This window comes from Nyctibius grandis, chromosome 7 (assembly GCF_013368605.1).
Source record: "Nyctibius grandis isolate bNycGra1 chromosome 7, bNycGra1.pri, whole genome shotgun sequence".
NCBI classification, from domain to species: Eukaryota; Metazoa; Chordata; class Aves; order Nyctibiiformes; family Nyctibiidae; genus Nyctibius; species Nyctibius grandis.
Window position 1 is genome coordinate 52,595,868 of NC_090664.1, and position 17,311 is coordinate 52,613,178.

Consider the following 17,311-nt stretch of genomic DNA (forward strand, 5'->3'; position numbering starts at 1 on the left):
TGCTCTGTTTATAATTTTTTGATGATGACTCCATATCAACTGGGGTTTTTTTGTGAAATACATTCACCTGCTGACCTCGAGGAGGCGTGAGATGCGTGGAGCCAGTGGATTGTTTGACTATTGCTTGGGAAGTTGTTTGCGAGTGATCCCAACTGTTACTGCTACTAAACTCCAGGCTGGCCACGTAGCTCAGCTGTGCTTTGGGCAAGTTTATGGAGAGGAGTGACGCCGTGGATTTGGAAGGGAAGGCTTGGGTTTTCAGTCAGACAACCCGCACTGTGTTTCCTCTGTCACTGTTAAGAGTCGCGGAGTAAAGGGTGCGCAGATCTGTCCCACGTAAGGGCCTGGCATAGACCTGCACTACAGACTGTGCACGTGGACTTGTAACGAGGAACGCTGTCAGGGTGGGGTGGCTTTATCCAGGTCACAAGCATAGACTTGCTAAGAAAACAAAAATGTCATTTAAAATAAATTGCACATCCTGAACAAATCCGTGTGGGTTGTTTATCAGGCATTTCTGTACTTTCACATCTGGATAGCCCTGGTAAGAGGTGAGGGGTCTCCTGGCACCTGGCCACTTGCAATGTCAGGGTCCCAGTGCAGCTCTGGGCAGCTTCCCCTAACCAGTTGCAATATTTGCTTGGCTTTTGGACTAGAGGCTTAACAACAAGCCTTAATCTCCTAAGTCTGGAAACAAAACTACTTCAACTGTATATTTTAAAAAAATGTGCAGTTGACCTACTTTGTATTTAAAAACAAAACCCAAACAACAACACAACCAAGCAAGGCTGATTTGGGGAACAGTTAATTAAATGAAGTGTTTCTCATGCATTTTTGTGTCCATTTGCAAACTTAATTTCTGGTAGGAGTAAAATGGAAGGGAAACTCGCAATGGTTTTGCAACCAGAAGTAGGTTTTGCATTTCAGTTTGTGCTAAAAGATACACGTTCAGCATGTGTCATCTCTTCATTTCTTGTGCACTGGTTCCCTCATATTATATAGAAAATTGTCCAAACCCACCAATTAACAGTGTATGTAGAAAAAACTCACTATTTTCTTTGGTCACCATGAGGTTAACTGGCTTCCTGGCAAAAAAAAAAGTTGCCTTTTTTTCTGCACTTAGGATATATCCCCAAGTTTCTGAAAGCTTATTTGTTATCTGAATTTTAATACCTTGTGCCAAATACAGCTTCTGTAGGTGGATGATGCTCACACGTGATAGATCGCTGAAGTTCAGAGAAGTTGCTTGTTGAGGGAAGCCAGTAGGTGCTTTGATTTCAGAACCGGACTGACCTGGGGCTGTGCAATGGGGGTAGTTTGGCTGATAGCGAAGTTGCTGAGGATTCAGAAAATGATCTGTGGGACACAGGAACAATACGCATCTGTTTAGTAGTGTCCTTCATTGCCTAATCATGAGGTGGTAGATGATTTGTGGCATGACCAGAGTCTGTGGTGTTGCATCATGGACACAATGTCACGTGGCCCACATCAAAAAGTTGAAGTTACAGAATACCAGAAACCTCAAAGACCACATTTATTCAATTTTTTTTTTTTAAATAGTGGCTGGATGTGTACTGGTGATCAATCTGAAGCCTGAAATAGCCACTGCATTGGTGCTTGAAGTGTGCCAGCTGCTAAGGCTTTACAGGGGATGGATGAGGAAATGTGCAACTTGATAGTCCTGGGATAGCCAAGGCCCTGCCTTCCAGGAGTGAGGCTTTTCAAGGAGGGCTTAAAGGCCACTGCAGGTTCTCTGGATGATTTGCAGTGGGAACTTCCAAGACTTCATGTACTCAGCACTGAGAAGCACGTACTGCTCTTGCGTTTTCTGTAACAGCTGCAGAATTGTATTCATCGATGAATGTTGTTTCCTTTGTCCTGTTGCTGGCTTGTCCAGTAAGAAATATAAATTATTCTACTCATCCAAGCCCTTCTCTGCTAACAAGATCTAAAGACCAGGCACGTGCAATAGTCTTGCGGTATTAATGTGATGTGTAGTCACGTGTGGTCAGTGAACTACTTGTGCTTTTGCTGTGCAGAGATTGCAGTTGGCTTCTCGGGATGGCACCTTTCAGTGCTTGGGGTCTAATAGAGGCCAGGGCAGCCTCGTGTTTCCTTACACCGGTTTAAGAGCTGGCACGGGTTAGGGTCTTCACCGTGACAGCCCTAAGACGGGGTGGTGGGCCATCTTGGAAGCCCTGTGTTGTGTACAGAAGCAAAGAGTATCTAGTGAACTGCTGCTTGCCTGGAATTGATGAATTTATACAGCCTTGTCTGGCTGCTGCCCTGATCCTTTGGAGGCTTCTGGAGGATTGTGTAAATGGTGCACGGATTAAAAGGTAAGTCACGGAGGAAGTAAGTTCTCTGGCCCTGGCTAGAAAAAGTTTAATACACGCTTAGTGGGGTCCAGACTTATTCTGAAGGGATGATCGTTGGCAAAGGTGAACGTGTGACGATCCTTTTCCTGTTCAGGAAATGAGCAATATTTCACTACCATGAGTGAGGTTAAAATCCCATTGACTTGTGTGGATTTAAAATGTGCTGTTCTGGAAATGATTCCTGCCTTGCTTGTGCTCCCGTCCAACTCTGCTTTGCTGCATGAATACTGAGAAACCTCTCGGTATCCTGAGCCCAAGAGCTGGAGCTGCCCATCTCCTGGCCTGCTGTGCATGGAAATGCTGAGGATGAGGAGAACAGTGGGGCAGGTGCAGCTCAGCAAGTGGAGGATGGACTGCGGGCAGCAAGTGGATATATGAGCCGCCTTTTTTCCCATTGTTTCTGTGCGTAGCAAAGCTTATCCCTGCCTGATTGACTCCACAACGAGGAAGGCTTGGAGGCAGTCTGCTTTGGGACTGTGGAGTCGTCTGCTGAATGCTTCTTCCCAGCTTCTGTGAAGGGCTGATGAACACCGCTGGAGAAGAAAAAACCTGGAGATATGTTTTTCCTGCTCCCTTGTGTCTGCAGTAGCTGTGTAGTATCTGGACCAGGCAGCCTTATGTCGTTCATCAACCAAGGCTACACGTGCATGGGCTGAAATTGGGCTTTGCTGAGGAAGTTCTTGCAGCGTTGGAGGCAACGGTGAAGACTTCAGGCTTTCCATTTTCTAGCTCCTTTCCACAGAAGTTTTTACATCCAAACTTGCACCTTGGAAGTGAACAGGGACGTGAGGCATCGCTCTTGCAGTTACCCTTCTTTCTGGCAGGGGTGAGTGTAAAACAGCCAACTGGGTCTGTCCCAGCTTGCACCGGTTTCCTTTGAAGTGCAAGATGGGCAGCAGCCTGAAATGAGAAGGGTACGTGGTGCGTATTTTGTGGTTTTACCTTCTTTAAAAGAAATGTGCCATCTTACACCTTTGCTACTACAGAATTTGTGCTGCTGCTCCGTGCAGATGTCGCGGGGGGCTCTGCAGCACGGTACGAGCGCCGTGCGGGTGGTGATGATGCGCCCGGGCTCGCTGGGCTTATCCTGCTAATTACCGCTGCTGCGCTGTAGCCTATTGAGATGGAGAAATCAACAGGTTCTAATTAGTCCTTATGTAATCAGTACTGCTCATCCTCAGAGCATTGTGCTAATACCGACTAATCTTCACAACCTCATCAAATAAGGTCAAAATTGCTCCTCTTTGACAGTGGGGGAGGAGTGAGAACCACCTTCAACTTGTTACGGGCACAGCTAAACTAGGTTTGGGTGATGGGCGTCCTCAGCATCCAGCTTTTTCTTAGGTGTCCTTAGGTTTCCCTACTGAAGCCTTTCCTTTTTGAAATAAGGTGAAAATGGGAAGGATTTCACCCAACACCCTGGGCTCTTTGATGTTTTCCAGAATGAAACCCAAGCCCCATCTCAGTCAGATGCTTGCTGTGCAATGGGCTGCACTGATACTGATCCCTAGAGAGAATATTACTGACAACAAGCTTTTGCAGATTTATTTTTTTAATATCCATCTCTGTAATGCTGCTAATAAATAGATGACTGAACCTGACCAGCAGGTCTCCAAGGTGAGGAGCTATTTTTCCTAGCAGGAACCTGGCCAGATCTGAACTGTCATTCTGTGACGGGGTTTGCTCAGGCGCAAGGAGGTTTTTTGGAGTCTCTACTCCACACGGGGCGACGCAAGGTGTTGTGTGGCAAGGGGATGGGTGGTGGGTCAGGGTGTGGGATGACCACCCTTGGTAGAGATACTGCAGAGACTCTATGTCTTGGTGCATCCATGATAGAGACTAGATGTTAAGCCCCAAAACCATCGCCTGGCAGCTGATTCCATTTCTAGCAACAGGTGATGTATTCTGCCAGTGAGGGGGTGGGATGGAAGATCCTTTCTCTGCTTGAATGTTTTGCAGCTATGTCCTGCAGTGTAACCAGCCTCCCCAGCAGCTCTGGAAGGCAGTGCGTGGTGTACCCAGGCACTGGGAATGGGTTAATCACCAGTGGAAATTAGTGCTTTGGTGACTGGTGTGAGGTGGGCTAGGTCTTAATCGAGCAACGTGGATTTAATATAGAAACTCCCCCTTGAGTCATAAGGATGGTTTCTCACTCTGACGTCTGTTGCTGCTCTGAAGTGGCCCACAAGCTGTGCTCATCCTTTTCAGCAGCCAGACGAAAAATTTTCCATAGGAAGGAGCTAGACCCAAAGGTTGTTCCATATCTGATGAGCTAGAAGTATCTCGTACTAAGGTACGTGAAGAAATCTGTGACCTTTTTTAAGCAAGGCGGCCTTTTCAAAGCCCTGAGGTACAGATGTTTCCCATGCTGGGTCTTACGCTGCTTTGCAAACAGTAAAAGCTCCTCCAGAAGCTGGCGCGTGGCCCTTCCAGAGGATGCGGTGCAACTTCTTGGCTGTTGCTCACGTAATTATTATTTGCGTGCTCAGCCTCTGCTAAGAAATATCCTGTTAGCATTAGCGAGGTCACTCCCAAAGATTCATCTCCAGGAGTCGCACCCTGCTCTCTTGAGGAAATCTCTGCGTCACAGAAGGAGCAAGTTGCGCATCTTCCTACCTTTACTTGGGTAGTTTGGCAGCATCCATCTGCCAGCACCGCCTAACACTGCAGATTATTGCGAGGCTGGTGTCTGCTGAGCTGTATGGAAAAATCACCCCCGTAAATCCTACGTAACACCCTGTGGAAAGAGTTGGTGGCATCTCACCACCGTGTTTTGAAGAACACCCAGGGCTTATTTATGCCGACAAAACCTTGCTTGCAACCCCTGGGCCTGTAATGGAGGTCACTTTGTAAGAGAACAAGAGCTGTGCCCAGATCCTGGGTGTAGGTGGGATGCGCAGAGGAGAGCAGGGTGGCAGCTGGAGCCACCACATTTATCCAGGCAGGGTGTTTTGGTCCTGGATGGTTGAGTTCTGGTGTCTAGTGTGGCTGGGTCTATCTCTGACTGGTGTTGGCACCAACAGTGTCCTGCAGCATTGAGTCCTTCCCACCCCAGTTTTGTCAGGGATGTAACTCCAGGGTTACAATGGACCTGAAATCAACCTTGGCCGTCTTGTGTGGTTGAGATGTTTGGTTTGCTCACCACTGGTTCTGGCCTGGACTTGGAGCAAAATGGCTTCGACCACCTCACTCCTCGGCCCCATGGGTGTGGGGCATTGTGGTTGGATGCAAACCTGGGCACGAGCAGGAGGCAAGGTCTGCCCCAGCATTGCGTGCCCAAAAGGTTGATAGTGGCCGCAGGCTCCTCAGGCTGCTCTTTTCCCTTGGCAGCTTGTCCATCCTTGGCAAGGAATTAAGGGCGTTTGACTAGGAATTATGATTTGCCATTCTTCAATAGTCTTTTTTTCCCATCATTTTCCTTTTTTCTAGAGATGGGCCCTTTGTTGTTTCATATCTTTAATGTGGTTTCTCAAAGAAATGAGAATAAAATTGTCACACCCTCTTTCCATCTCTCCTAAAATAGCTTTTGAACCTGCTGGACAACTTCTATCAGCCGGGCACAAGTCTCAGATAATTCAAGTTCCTGCAGATTTAATTAAAGCTCGCATCTTAGGAGAAACAGGAAAATCCCATCATGAGACAGAGCTGGAGGAAACCAGGCTTTTGTAGTTCCATAAAAACCTCCTGCGGTAATATTTGCTTTACTGGGTGCTTTAGGGCCAATTTGTCTGGGATGTTGTGGATCTTCCTCTCCAGGCACCCAACAGCTCATGGCCAATGCAAAGGGCGCACGGGCCATTACGACCCCAATGGATGGGAGAGTTGTGTCCCAAGACCAGCAATGGGATCACCTTGTCACCCTGGTGCTCCCAGCCATGACTCAGAAGAGGGACACATCTCCTCCTTCCCTCCCAGGGCACCAAGTGCAAGGCCATGGGCAAGGGCTGGTTTTGGGGACACCGCTAATGCTGCCCGCCCTGGCTGCTGCTCCTCCAAGTGGGACTTTCCATGTGCTGTTACTTTTCTCACACTGTCTGGTGACTAATTTAGCACCTAGAAAATAACACCAGCATTTCAGTGAGTGTTTGGGTAGGGTTTTTTAATTAAAATGAGGCTTTTCTTCATTATTTCCTGCCTCCCATCAGAACACGTAAATGTGAACAGCATTTCTGCGATGCTGGGGCAGGTTTACCTGCGTCAGATGAAGGATGTGTTTCTTTCCCAAACGCAACGTGCCACCTCCCTCCTTCCTCCTCCAGCACATCCCAGTCAACGTGACGTCTTCCAGCTCAGCCTACGTGTGTGCGCACACACACTTATTAACTTTTACATCTTAATTGAAAGGGCGGCGTGCGTTTAAGCCTTAATAATGATATCCTCTCTTCCCAAATGGTCTTTAATCCTGAAACGAGGCAATGAACAAAGGCATCAGAGCAGGGTTGTCGTGCGAGGCTGCTGGCACGTGTGCCCATGGGAGCGACCTGCCAAGAAATGAGTTTTTAGGGTTCGGATTCAAAGCGTGTGCCTGATGGTCTGGGCAGCGGAGTGCTGGCGAGGGAGGAGGTGATGGGGGCCCCGTGGGTGCCGAAGAGGAGGATTTGATGAGTCGGAGCTGGGTGTGAGGTTTCTTCCGGAGCTATTAAATAGTATAAAAGACAAATCAATTCAGAGAGGATGAGGTCCTTGGCTTGCGGAGGTGCCATTTAAAGAGGTTCGAAGGTTGAACAAGGAACCATTGCTGTAATGGATGGAGTGTGATGTCTTATTGGTGAGGAGTCTTCCAAGGACACTCGCTTTGGCTGCCACACTGCAATAGGAGAGAAGAAGCTGGGAAAAAAACATAAAAGGAAGTGAACCCAGTACAGAGAAACTAGGTGCTGTGCTTCAAGGTGCTGCTGTTTCCTTATTCTTGTCTGCTCTAAAAAAAGAGGATAAAAAAGAAAAAAAAAAGATAAAAAAGAGAAAAAAAGGAAAATAGGGGAGAAAAAGGGGGGAAAAAAAAGGGGGGGGCAGGAAAAAAAAGGGGGAAAGGGGGGAAAACAGGGAAAAAAGGGGGTGGTGGTGGGGGAAGTCCTTCAAAAAGGGGCAGTCAATGTGCACTGCTAATCGCCCAAAGCCCTGCCTAGCACATCTTTTGTCAGATCGTCTGCCCAAAATCAAAACCCCGGACTCAGCAGGCCCCGTCACCGGCGGTTCTGCCTACGAAGCAGGAAAGCCTAAAGCCCCCGGTTCCCACTGCTTTGTTACAAAGCCCTCGCGGCACCAGCCCCGCATCCCCCGCCCCAGCCCCGACCGCTATATAACGGGGTGTCCCACGTTTCTGTCCATCGCGGTTTTGGTCTCGGATAGCAGCCAGCAGAAAATGTCTCAATACTCAGGAAAAGTAAGTAACGACCCAACCGCTTCCCTTCCAGCCTGGGGCCGGGGAGCCCGAGCATCCTCCGGGTTGAAGGAATAGGTGAGGATAATGACCCGGAGGATGCGACAGGAGTGGTGATACTGGGAGTAAATTCGGTAGCAGGGATGGGGAGGGGGTGGCAGAAGGAACTGCGTTTCGGGAGCCGAGTTTCCTGTTTAAACATCCCGGCTGGAAATACGTGTGAGCGAGCACGAGGCGGTGAGAAGTGTCGTCAATGTGGGATGCGCTGAGTTCCCAGAAAAACAAATACGGCTCTTAGGAAAAAATGACAGCAATGCTGTGCTCCTCTTGCTGGAAAGCAGCTAAAAAAACCCCAACAAACCATCCTAAAATGATACATCTGCAAGAGATTCCCATCTGCTTGAATTGGGGGGGTCCGGCTGTGCTCCTGCTCCTCGCCATGAGCCTGTTCTCCTCCCTCCCTCCAGATCATTTTCTATGAAGGCAAATCCTTCACGGGCAGAAAGCTGGAGGTCTGCGGCAGCTGCGGCAGCTTCCTGGAGCGAGGTTTCCCCAACCGAGTCAACTCCATCTGCGTCCAGAGCGGGGCTTGGGTCTGCTTCGATCACCCCGACTTCCGAGGGCACCAGTACATCCTGGAGCACGGCGAGTACCCCGATTTCTATCGCTGGAATGGCCGCGGTGACCACATGGGCTCCTGCCGGCCTGTCGGGATGGTGAGTGGATGCTGCTGGTGCTTCGCTCTCCCAGCCAGAGCATCGGTGGGATGGAGCTGCTGTTGGGCTTTATTTCTCCTGGTCACAGGAACCCCATGAATAAATGTACTAAAAATCTATGCTCTTTAGAAATAACAGTTGTTTAGCTGTTGGAGCGAGTCCAGAGGAGGGCTGCGAAGATGATCAGAGGGCTGGAGCACCTCTGCTATGAAGACAGGCTGAGAGAGTTGGGGGTGTTCAGCCTGGAGAAGAGAAGGCTCCAGGAAGACCTTCTAGCAGCCTTCCAGTACCTGAAGGGGGCCTACAGGAAAGCTGGAGAGGGACTTTTTACAAGGCCAGGTAGTGACAGGATGAGGGGGGACCGTTTTAAACTGAAAGAGGGTAGATTTAGATTAGATATTAGGAAGAAATTCTTTCCTGTGAGGGTGGTGAGACACTGGCACAGGTTGCCCAGAGAAGCTGTGGCTGCCCCCTCCCTGGCAGTGTTCAAGGCCAGGCTGGATGGGGCTTTGAGCAACTTGGTCTAGTGGAAGGTGTCCCTGCCCATGGCAGGGGGGTTGGAACTAGTTGATCTTTAAGGTCCCTTCCAACCCAAACCATTCTGTGATTCTATGAATATGTCCCATGGTTTCCTGGGGAAGGTTTGTCCCCCCCTTGGGGTGGTCTGTGCAGGTCACAAAGCCGAGTCGTTGTTTCCCGTGCCTGCCAGTCTGGAGGAAGACACGTCGCCTTCCTCCCACAGCGTGAAACACAGTGGCTTTATCAGGATGGGATTTTCCTGGGGTTGTTCAGATGAGGTGGCGAGGTCCTGCCGGCATCACGTGTTTTTGCTTTTTAATGTGAGTTGCTATGAAATACTCACGGGGGAAGTAAGAAGGAGGGTTGTTGCCTGAGGCAAGATTGAGCGGTGGCAGCCCGGTGTCCCCACACCCCCGGAGGGCAGCAGGCAGCCCGAGGGCTTTCCCAACCGGACCCATGCGGCAGCTGGGCTGCTCCTAGAAAATCTGAGCTGAATTCTCTGCTGTTGCAAAAAAAAAAAAACCAACCCAGTAATCCGAAACAAAAACCATTTTTTTTTCCCCATACTAGTTAGCCCTCCCCTGATGAAGCTTTTAAAAACACTGCCTGGAGGGAGGTTTAATCAGGAAGATTAAAAAGTAGCAAAGAAAATTGAATCTGGGTTAGGTCTTTCCATTCGACTCTCCTATTACTCATGACCCCTGGGGCAATGATGAACCCACTTGGAGCTGGTGGGGTTTTTCGATGGCCCTAAAGCTGCTTTTTGGCACGGCAATGGGTTTGTTTCAGGTCCGTAATGTCCTTCCCAAAGCAGTGTGGGACTGGCAGCAGCTCCTCTCCATGGTCTGTACGTGGAGGGATGCTCTGCCCCAGGCCCTGGAGCCCAGCCGGCACGAGGACGTGCTCCTCCTTCCCTGGCCGGCGATTTTCCCTGCGAGGTGCCAGCAAGTGCTTCGAGGCATTTCTGCAGCGCGGATTCCCGGAGGGATGTTTGCTCAGGCACGGTGTCCGCTCGGCTGCTGCCCGCAGCTGCCGGCTGTGGGGTCTGGCATCGCAGCCCGGCCTTCTTGTGTGTTGACGTTGTTTATTTGAAAAATGCATTTAGGTATTCTTTGAATTTGGCTTTAAAATACCCTTTCAGCTCACTCTGTCCCACATACCTATGCCACAGGCTGCAGAAATCTCCCCAGAGGAATTTATATCACATCACCCTCAAGGGCTCATGCAGCAACGATGATGTGGGGAAGGTTTCTTTCTTTTCTCTTTAATTTTTTCCTTAAAGAAAGGCTGTTCCCATCAGGAACAGCAGTTATGTGTGGAACTGGAAGCAATATAAAGTAGTTTAGGGGAATAGTCTAGCATCTTGGTACACTCTGGATATATATCTGGGTTTTTTTTGCTGTATGAGTGTATGGAGAGCTGGGGCTGTAGCTGATGCTGTATTTGGAACGGAGGGTTTGTGGGCCGATGGGGGGGGATCTGCAGATGGGCGAGGGGCTACGTGTGCCTGAGCACAAGGCAACCCACGAGCGATGTGTTTGCAGGTGGATGGCAGGTACAGGAAAGTGCAGCAACGAGGGTTTTCTGGCTGCTTTTCTGGTTGGCGCGGTGTGCTGGGAGGTGGCACGAGTTTGTGAGTGCTCTGTGCATACTGGTGCTGTTGGACTGCTTTTCACATTCCCCTTCCGAAGCACCCTTCCATCTTCCTCTTTGTCTTTTAAAAGCCAGGGAAATAATTTGCTGCATTTGTTTTTGGTTGACTCGAATCCCTTTGTCCCCAGCACGGCGAGCATTACAGGATCGAAATATTTGAGAGGAGCCGTTTTAGTGGTCCCAGCATGGAGCTGACGGAAGATTGCTCCTTCCTGCAGGGACAAGGCTGGGACAAGACCTGCATCAATGCCCTCAAAGTGTACGGCGACGGCGCGTAAGTAACCGCGCGTGGCCCCGCACGCAGCCGCTGCGGTGCTCCCTGCCCTGCACCCCTTTGTGCCGGCACCGCAGGGGAGCGAGGTGGATGCAGCGTCCCCCCGTGTTGTGGGGGGGACTGATGGTGCTGGGGGGACTTGGAGAAAGCCTAAAAATGTGAGTTAAGCCATTTAAAGATGAATTTTTGTGCCTGCCAATCGAGAGCTGCTTCAAAGGGGCATGATTTTTGGTGGGTAGCAGCTAAGCACAAGCTACCGGAGCTCTGAAACCCCTTTTTAAGGTGTATGAAACAAGAAGCCTAAAACCAGCTTTTTTATCCTTCCTTTCTTCTTTTTTTTAAACATTTCTGTGCATGTTTCCAAACATCTCTTTAAAATCCACGCAGAGGCTTTTGGGGAGGGCGGATGGATGGCTCTGGGTGATGGAGATCAGGGCTTTTGCTTTGCAAGTGGCTTCATCAAGGCTTGCTGCAACACCAGCAACCTCCTCCTTGGGCAGCAAAAATGAGGCAGCAGCGTCTCACTTTAAAATTAAATTAAAATTAAACTGTGGTGGTGAGGCACAGCCACCCTGATGGGGGTTTTTGGTCATCCTCAGTGCCTCGTGAACCTGCTTTGCAGATGTGTTTCTGATGCTCAGCCCCATCCTCCTGCCCCTGCAGATGTTCCCAAAAGCCTCTGCAGGATGGCGGCTTTGCCTTTTTCTTGCTGTTGGGTGGCAATTTGCATTTTGTTGATGGTGTTGGTCCTTTTTATGGTTTTTTGCTCCAGTTGTGAGAAGGGTTGGTATCTGGCCGTCTCCCCTTTCCTCTGTCTGACAATTGCATTCTCACTGCAAGTGTGCTGGGAGCAGGGGAATGCCATAAAATCCCCCTGGAGCCAGGCAGAGGGTGGCTGGAGTGAGGCCCGGGGCAGAGGGGAGGCCCTGCAGAGGAGGCAGCGCAGAAACACTCTTCTCCACCTGTCCTGGACTGGATGTTGCACATCTCACCTGCACCTGGTGTGGGATGTTGGACTCTTTCTGGGGTCCACAGCCATTTTTTCCCAGAATAGGAAGAAGTTTATTGCCATCCAAGCTCGTGACATCCTGACAGCGAGTGTCCTGCAGGACCCTTTCTGATTCAACTGAGACCTCTACTCTTCCCCAAAAAAACAGGCTTGTGATCAGGCAGTGGTGGTTCATTAAAAGTAAGGAGCAGAGCTACCAGCTCCCAGTGGGAAGAAATAGCTGGAGCCCTCTGGGGACCCCATTAGCGCTGAGCATTGGAAGCAAAAGGCATTTGAGTACCAACACTTTAAAGCCAAGAGACAGCCTGCGGGTACTCTGGCAAGAGATTTAGGGCCAATTATTTACCACACATGTCCCTGTAGAAGAGCCTGGAGCTTGAGAAATTGGGATGCTGCCCAGAAACTTTCAAGCACTTGAATTTTTCAGATTGATCCCCCCCCTGCAAAATATATAAGGGGCACAAAGCTTGCTTTCCCTCGCACGGGAGCCTAGACTGTTTATGTTAACATTACATGACTTCTCCAAGGCTTTGAGTAGTGAGTAAAAAACAAAAAAAAAAAAAAAAAAAAGAAACAAACAAATAAAATACCGAGAGGACCGTGGTGAAGAAACTCACTGAGTTTTGTGGAGTTACATCCAGACCCTGGGAAGACAGTCATTGAAAGTGTGGGGCAGGGTCTGTAAAGGCCATTAAAAGGCTGGATGGTGCAGAGGGACCCACTGGCCCCAGGCTGCAGTAGGAGAGAGGGAAGGAGGAGATACCACCATGGCAGAGAGGTGAGACCAGGGAGGGGAAAAGGGACCCCACGGCACCACTTTTCTCTTTTGGATGGACCATATAAGCCCAGGTGACCCCAGAGGTGCAGCAGTTGTAGCTGGTGCTGGGCTCAGTGCTGGCAAAGTCCTCCCACGACTCATCCTCAATCATTTGAGGAGCGGAGGAGTTGGGGTCACTGGAGACAAGGGGAGTTTCAGCCACAGGCTGTCTCCAGCACATCCCCAGGCTGAAAGCAGGTCTGTTCTATCCTGTGCATGCTGAAAGCAGACATAAAGCAGGGTTCCCTTGAGTTCCCTGCCTGCTCCCAGTAGCGCTGAAGTCTCCCACTGCAATTTTCCCCCTTAATTCCCCCAATGCGACATCCGTCTGGTTTCTTGGTGGGGCTGAGTGTGTCTGGCACCTTCTCTACTGCCCTTTTGGGCATGGCAACTGCTACCCCACACAGCCAGAAAGGCTGATGCTGAAGCTGTTGAAGCCATGCTGAAAATGAGCTTGCTATTTTGGAACCGTTTCAAGATGTTACCACCTCCTCGGAAGCTGTTGCAGTTTGTGTGGCAAGCGGCTTTGCCCGTCCCTCGGGCAGAGGTAGCTCCAGTATGATATATGGTAGCATCTGGTATTAGATGAAGACATGTGCTTCTTGTCCTCCTTTGTGCCTCAGCCACTGCACAGAGGATTGCTTAGAAAGAACAGCTTTGAAAAGCTGTATTTTTTTTACAGTCTGGGAGAGAATACTCCAAAAAGGGCTTTTCTAAGCTACAGTGATGTAACTTGAAGGAACCAGACCAACCATTTATTGTGCTGAAGCATTTATGAGTGCTTGGTAGATGTTCTGCAGTCAGGCTGTGAAATACCAACCAGAACAGGTACCCAGATGTTGCCGCCCAATAAACGTTACCTATTTCTCGCCAGAGGCAATAGTTGCTCATGGCACTACTCGAGTCCTGCGTGGAGAATGAGTGACCTAGAGCTCTACTGAAAGCATCCCGCTCGGTTCAGGCTGAAGCTGCCGTGCTCCCCTGCTAGTTTTTTCAGCATGAGCAGCCAGTGTTGGCTTACAGGGCCTGCGCTGGTTCCATGCGAGTTTTATTCCCGTGTCCTCTGGGTTTATGTGCTAATGAAACACAGCACCGAGATGTTTGAGGGCTGCGTGCTCTGTGCCTGGATCAGCTCTCCCATGCTGGGCTTGAGGACAGGATCATCTTTTTTTTTTTTCCTAGCTTCTGACTGACTTGATTCCCTCTCCTGCTGATGGTCTCAGAGAACGTAAATTTTAGGCAATAAAGGAACAGCTAAGTAAGCCATACAAGTCTTCACTCATCACCTTGCACTGCCAATACACTTCACTCCCATCTTTCTGCTATTCCTTTTATTCTTCTTTTTTTGCAGCCTTTCTCTAAGCTGAGGGATAAGCCAGTGAGTTCTTACCACCCCACCAGGTCACACACTCCGCTTCCATCTACCCCAAGGCCTGTCCCATTCCCTCCATGCAACTGTGCAGACACATCAACCATCTGTCTGGAGAGAAACACAGAGGTCTTGGGAAAGACAGTGACTATGAGGGACTGCTCTACCCCCTGCATTATTCCCTGGGGTCCAGCAGTTGTTGAAAGATGCCCTAGAGCAGAGCAGAGCTGGAAGAACCACCATGTCCTGGTGGGCCAGCAACACCCTGTGAACATCCCTGTCCTACCACCATGCAGTATTTTTAATAACGTTAGGTATTCTCAGCAGGAGTGAGTGATTGGAGGGTGCAGAAAATAGGATCAGGAGCTCTTTTCAGGAGTGCTTGAGGGAGGGATGGTGAGCTGATGGAGAAAGAGGCCCATGATCGTCCAAAAATATGGAGAGGTGCATATAAGCTGAAGGAATGGAGTGGAAAAGGAAGCAAGCCATGCAGGCCTTAGAACAAGGCTGGGGTGTACATAGAGGAGGAGGAGAATTTTATAAATTGTTCTTAATGAAGCTGAAGAGCTGAGCATGCTCTCTGACAGCGCACATCAGGATATGTGACGGGGGACATGGCTTCAGGGCGACCTGCCATTACACTCGCGTGAGCGGCGGGCAGCCTTCTCCACACACTGCAGAGCGAGCTTCAAAGGAAAAGGCTGAGGATGCCTTTGTAATTCTGGTTTGGATATAGACTGGCTGCAAGAAGTGCCAAAGAATGAACTTGTTTGTTTGTAGGAAATGCCCAGGATCCAAATGTCTTGGCTGAGCCCATTGCAGCGATGCTGCAGAAAAGGGCTGTGCAAGCACGGGCAGCAGCGTGGGGAGGGGCACCAGGCAGGCGTGCGCTCAACGTGCCAGTCGTATCAGTGCACAGGCAGATGGGAGAAGGGACCCACCTCAGTCCCACCTGGTGTTCTCTCAGAAACACAAAATAAATCCAAGTATGTTGACGAGTCTGTAAGGTAGCTTGACTGACTACCCTAACCTTTTGCTTTTTTTAAAAAATAATCCCCGTGGGTGTCTGGTTTTACAAACAACTTTTTTCCTAAGACTCCAGTTTTTTGTCCTGGGTCAGACTGATCTGAGTTCACCATTTGTTATCTGACCCTGCAGGCCCAGCAGGCTTTGACCCACCCAGCCCTTAAAGGAGATTCTCCCTGGAAATCCCACATACAGTAGGTCCCAACCCAGATGTCACATTTGAATTCCTGGCACGAGACAGACCACAGAAACCAAATTATTTGGAAGATGATTGCATTTGTGCTCTGTTGTCACTGATAAGCCAATAGGTGGGACAAGCAGCAGAGATCCTTATAAGATCCTTTAAAAAGTTGGGAAGAGAAGAACAAGGCAGAGATGAGCAGTTCAGCAATGATGGGGTGGAAATCCGAGTGTGAAACTATCAAAGCAATGGCAAAACTTGGTTAAAAAGCATGGGAGATTTAAATAGAGGAAAGAGGTGACACTTGTGGCCAGATTAAGATCATGGCACAGTGTGTACTAAAGGAATGGAGGGAGAGAAGAGCAGCAAAATTTGTCCCTCTTGACCATCAGAATTGCTCCTGACTTGAAGACCTTCAGGTGGAGGAAGACATGCTAAAGGAACATAGCCAAGCTAGGTGAAGAAGTCGGGCATGCCCGTCACCAAGGTTGTTGAGCGTTATATCTGACTGTATTCCAAGGGAAAGTTGTAGTTAACTTTGGGCGTAAAGTGAAGATAACCAAGCCAAGTCCTGCTCTCTGTTGGAAAGCATCAAAGAGAGGCCACTGAGAATTACTAACAAAGAAAGAAATTATTAAATATGGTTCCCATCATGGCTAATGAGTCAGTTCAAAGAGGTAAAACATCCTTCAAGCATTGCACGTTTCTTCTTACAGTCCAAAACGGGTTTATGCAGGGGCTGAGGGGACTCATGTCATTCTTTAGCACTACCAAATACTATTAAATTGTTTCTGTTGCACGTGGAGAAACTCAGAGAGATCCATTCCTACAGCAATATGAAGCACAGAGCCCCTCATCCCAGGCTTCATCCCTGATGTAACCCAAAACAACTTCTTCTAAAGGCAAGGTCCCATCTGGCTGTGGGTAATTGCCAGGCTACACTGGAAACTGGGGGAAGTGCCAGCAGTTAACTCCACGGGGGGCATTTCTGTGTGCAGGATGGGACTGGGGCTGCGGAGGGACTGTCGAGCCCTGGTAGGCTGCAGTACTGAAGTCCCTAAACGTAGCCACTCAACGTGGGCACGAGGTCTCCTGAGGTGACCACATTGTTTGGATCCAAGTAACCCTACCTTTCTGCTCAGGTGGGTGCTGTATGAGGAGCCCAACTACCGAGGCCGTATGTATGTGGTAGAGCGGGGCGAGTTCAGCAACTTCAATGCGTGGCAGGCGCGCAGCGCGAGCGTCCAGTCCATCAGAAGAGTCATCAACTACTTGTAGCTGAGCTTTCATCCTACCAGCGATGGCCTGCTGAGACCAGGCATCACCCTCCTTCCCACTCACTGACCCATGGAATAAATTGTTAAACTCCAGCTTTTGGCTCTAAGTACTTTTTTCCGTCACTCGCATGAGTTCAAGAGGGAACAAACTTGCAACCTTTCTAAGCTTGATTTATGTGCTATGAATTTGCTTTTTCATTCCGTGGTGATTTATAAGGACGATGTGGAAGTGATGGGCCAGAACTGGTGGTGACAAGCAGACCCAGGAAAGTGCTCCCTGGTGTCGTTTTGGTCTGACACGTGTTCGCTCTGCCCCATCCAGGGCCACCATGCCATGGACCCAGCTGACTCCTGGTGCCTGGAGGGGGTCACATTGCCACACACGTGTGTTGTGAGCACAGGCACACAGCTGTCAGAGGGTCTGCTTGTGCCATGTGAGGACACACGTGAGGATCATGTGAGGATCATGTCAGGATCTGACCGACTTGCAGGGTCTGTCTGAGTACAACGTGCTGGTCTTGATGCAAAGGTGATAGAAAACATTCATCCCAAGTTACTTTGACCTTAGATCAGCACATATCAAAAAATATACTAAAAAAAAAAAATCCCTGAAGGCACAAAACCTGAGCAATCATCTCTTTGCTCCCTGATTCATAAGCCCTTCAGCTGACAATGACATTTTGAGGGGGCAGCAGCGAAGAAAATAGCCACA

General features: G+C 49.4%; 1 protein-coding gene across 1 annotated transcript; it reads left to right on the forward strand.

The window, feature by feature from the left end:
• Positions 1-7,740: 7,740 nt before the first annotated feature.
• CRYGN (crystallin gamma N) lies at positions 7,741-16,654 on the forward strand. The gene is made up of 4 exons (XM_068405308.1): positions 7,741-7,761; positions 8,226-8,474; positions 10,775-10,920; positions 16,465-16,654. Exons 1-4 carry the CDS (start codon positions 7,741-7,743, stop codon positions 16,598-16,600), a joined length of 552 nt encoding a protein of 183 aa, XP_068261409.1. The 3' UTR covers positions 16,601-16,654.
• Positions 16,655-17,311: the final 657 nt, after the last annotated feature.

Coding starts and splice junctions, on each gene's coding strand:
- CRYGN (XM_068405308.1), top strand. CDS start 7,741: ATGTCTCAATACTCAGGAAAA. Junction 7,762..8,225: donor TGTCTCAATACTCAGGAAAA/GTAAGTAACGAC, acceptor CCCTCCCTCCAG/ATCATTTTCTATGAAGGCAA. Junction 8,475..10,774: donor CCTGCCGGCCTGTCGGGATG/GTGAGTGGATGC, acceptor CTTTGTCCCCAG/CACGGCGAGCATTACAGGAT.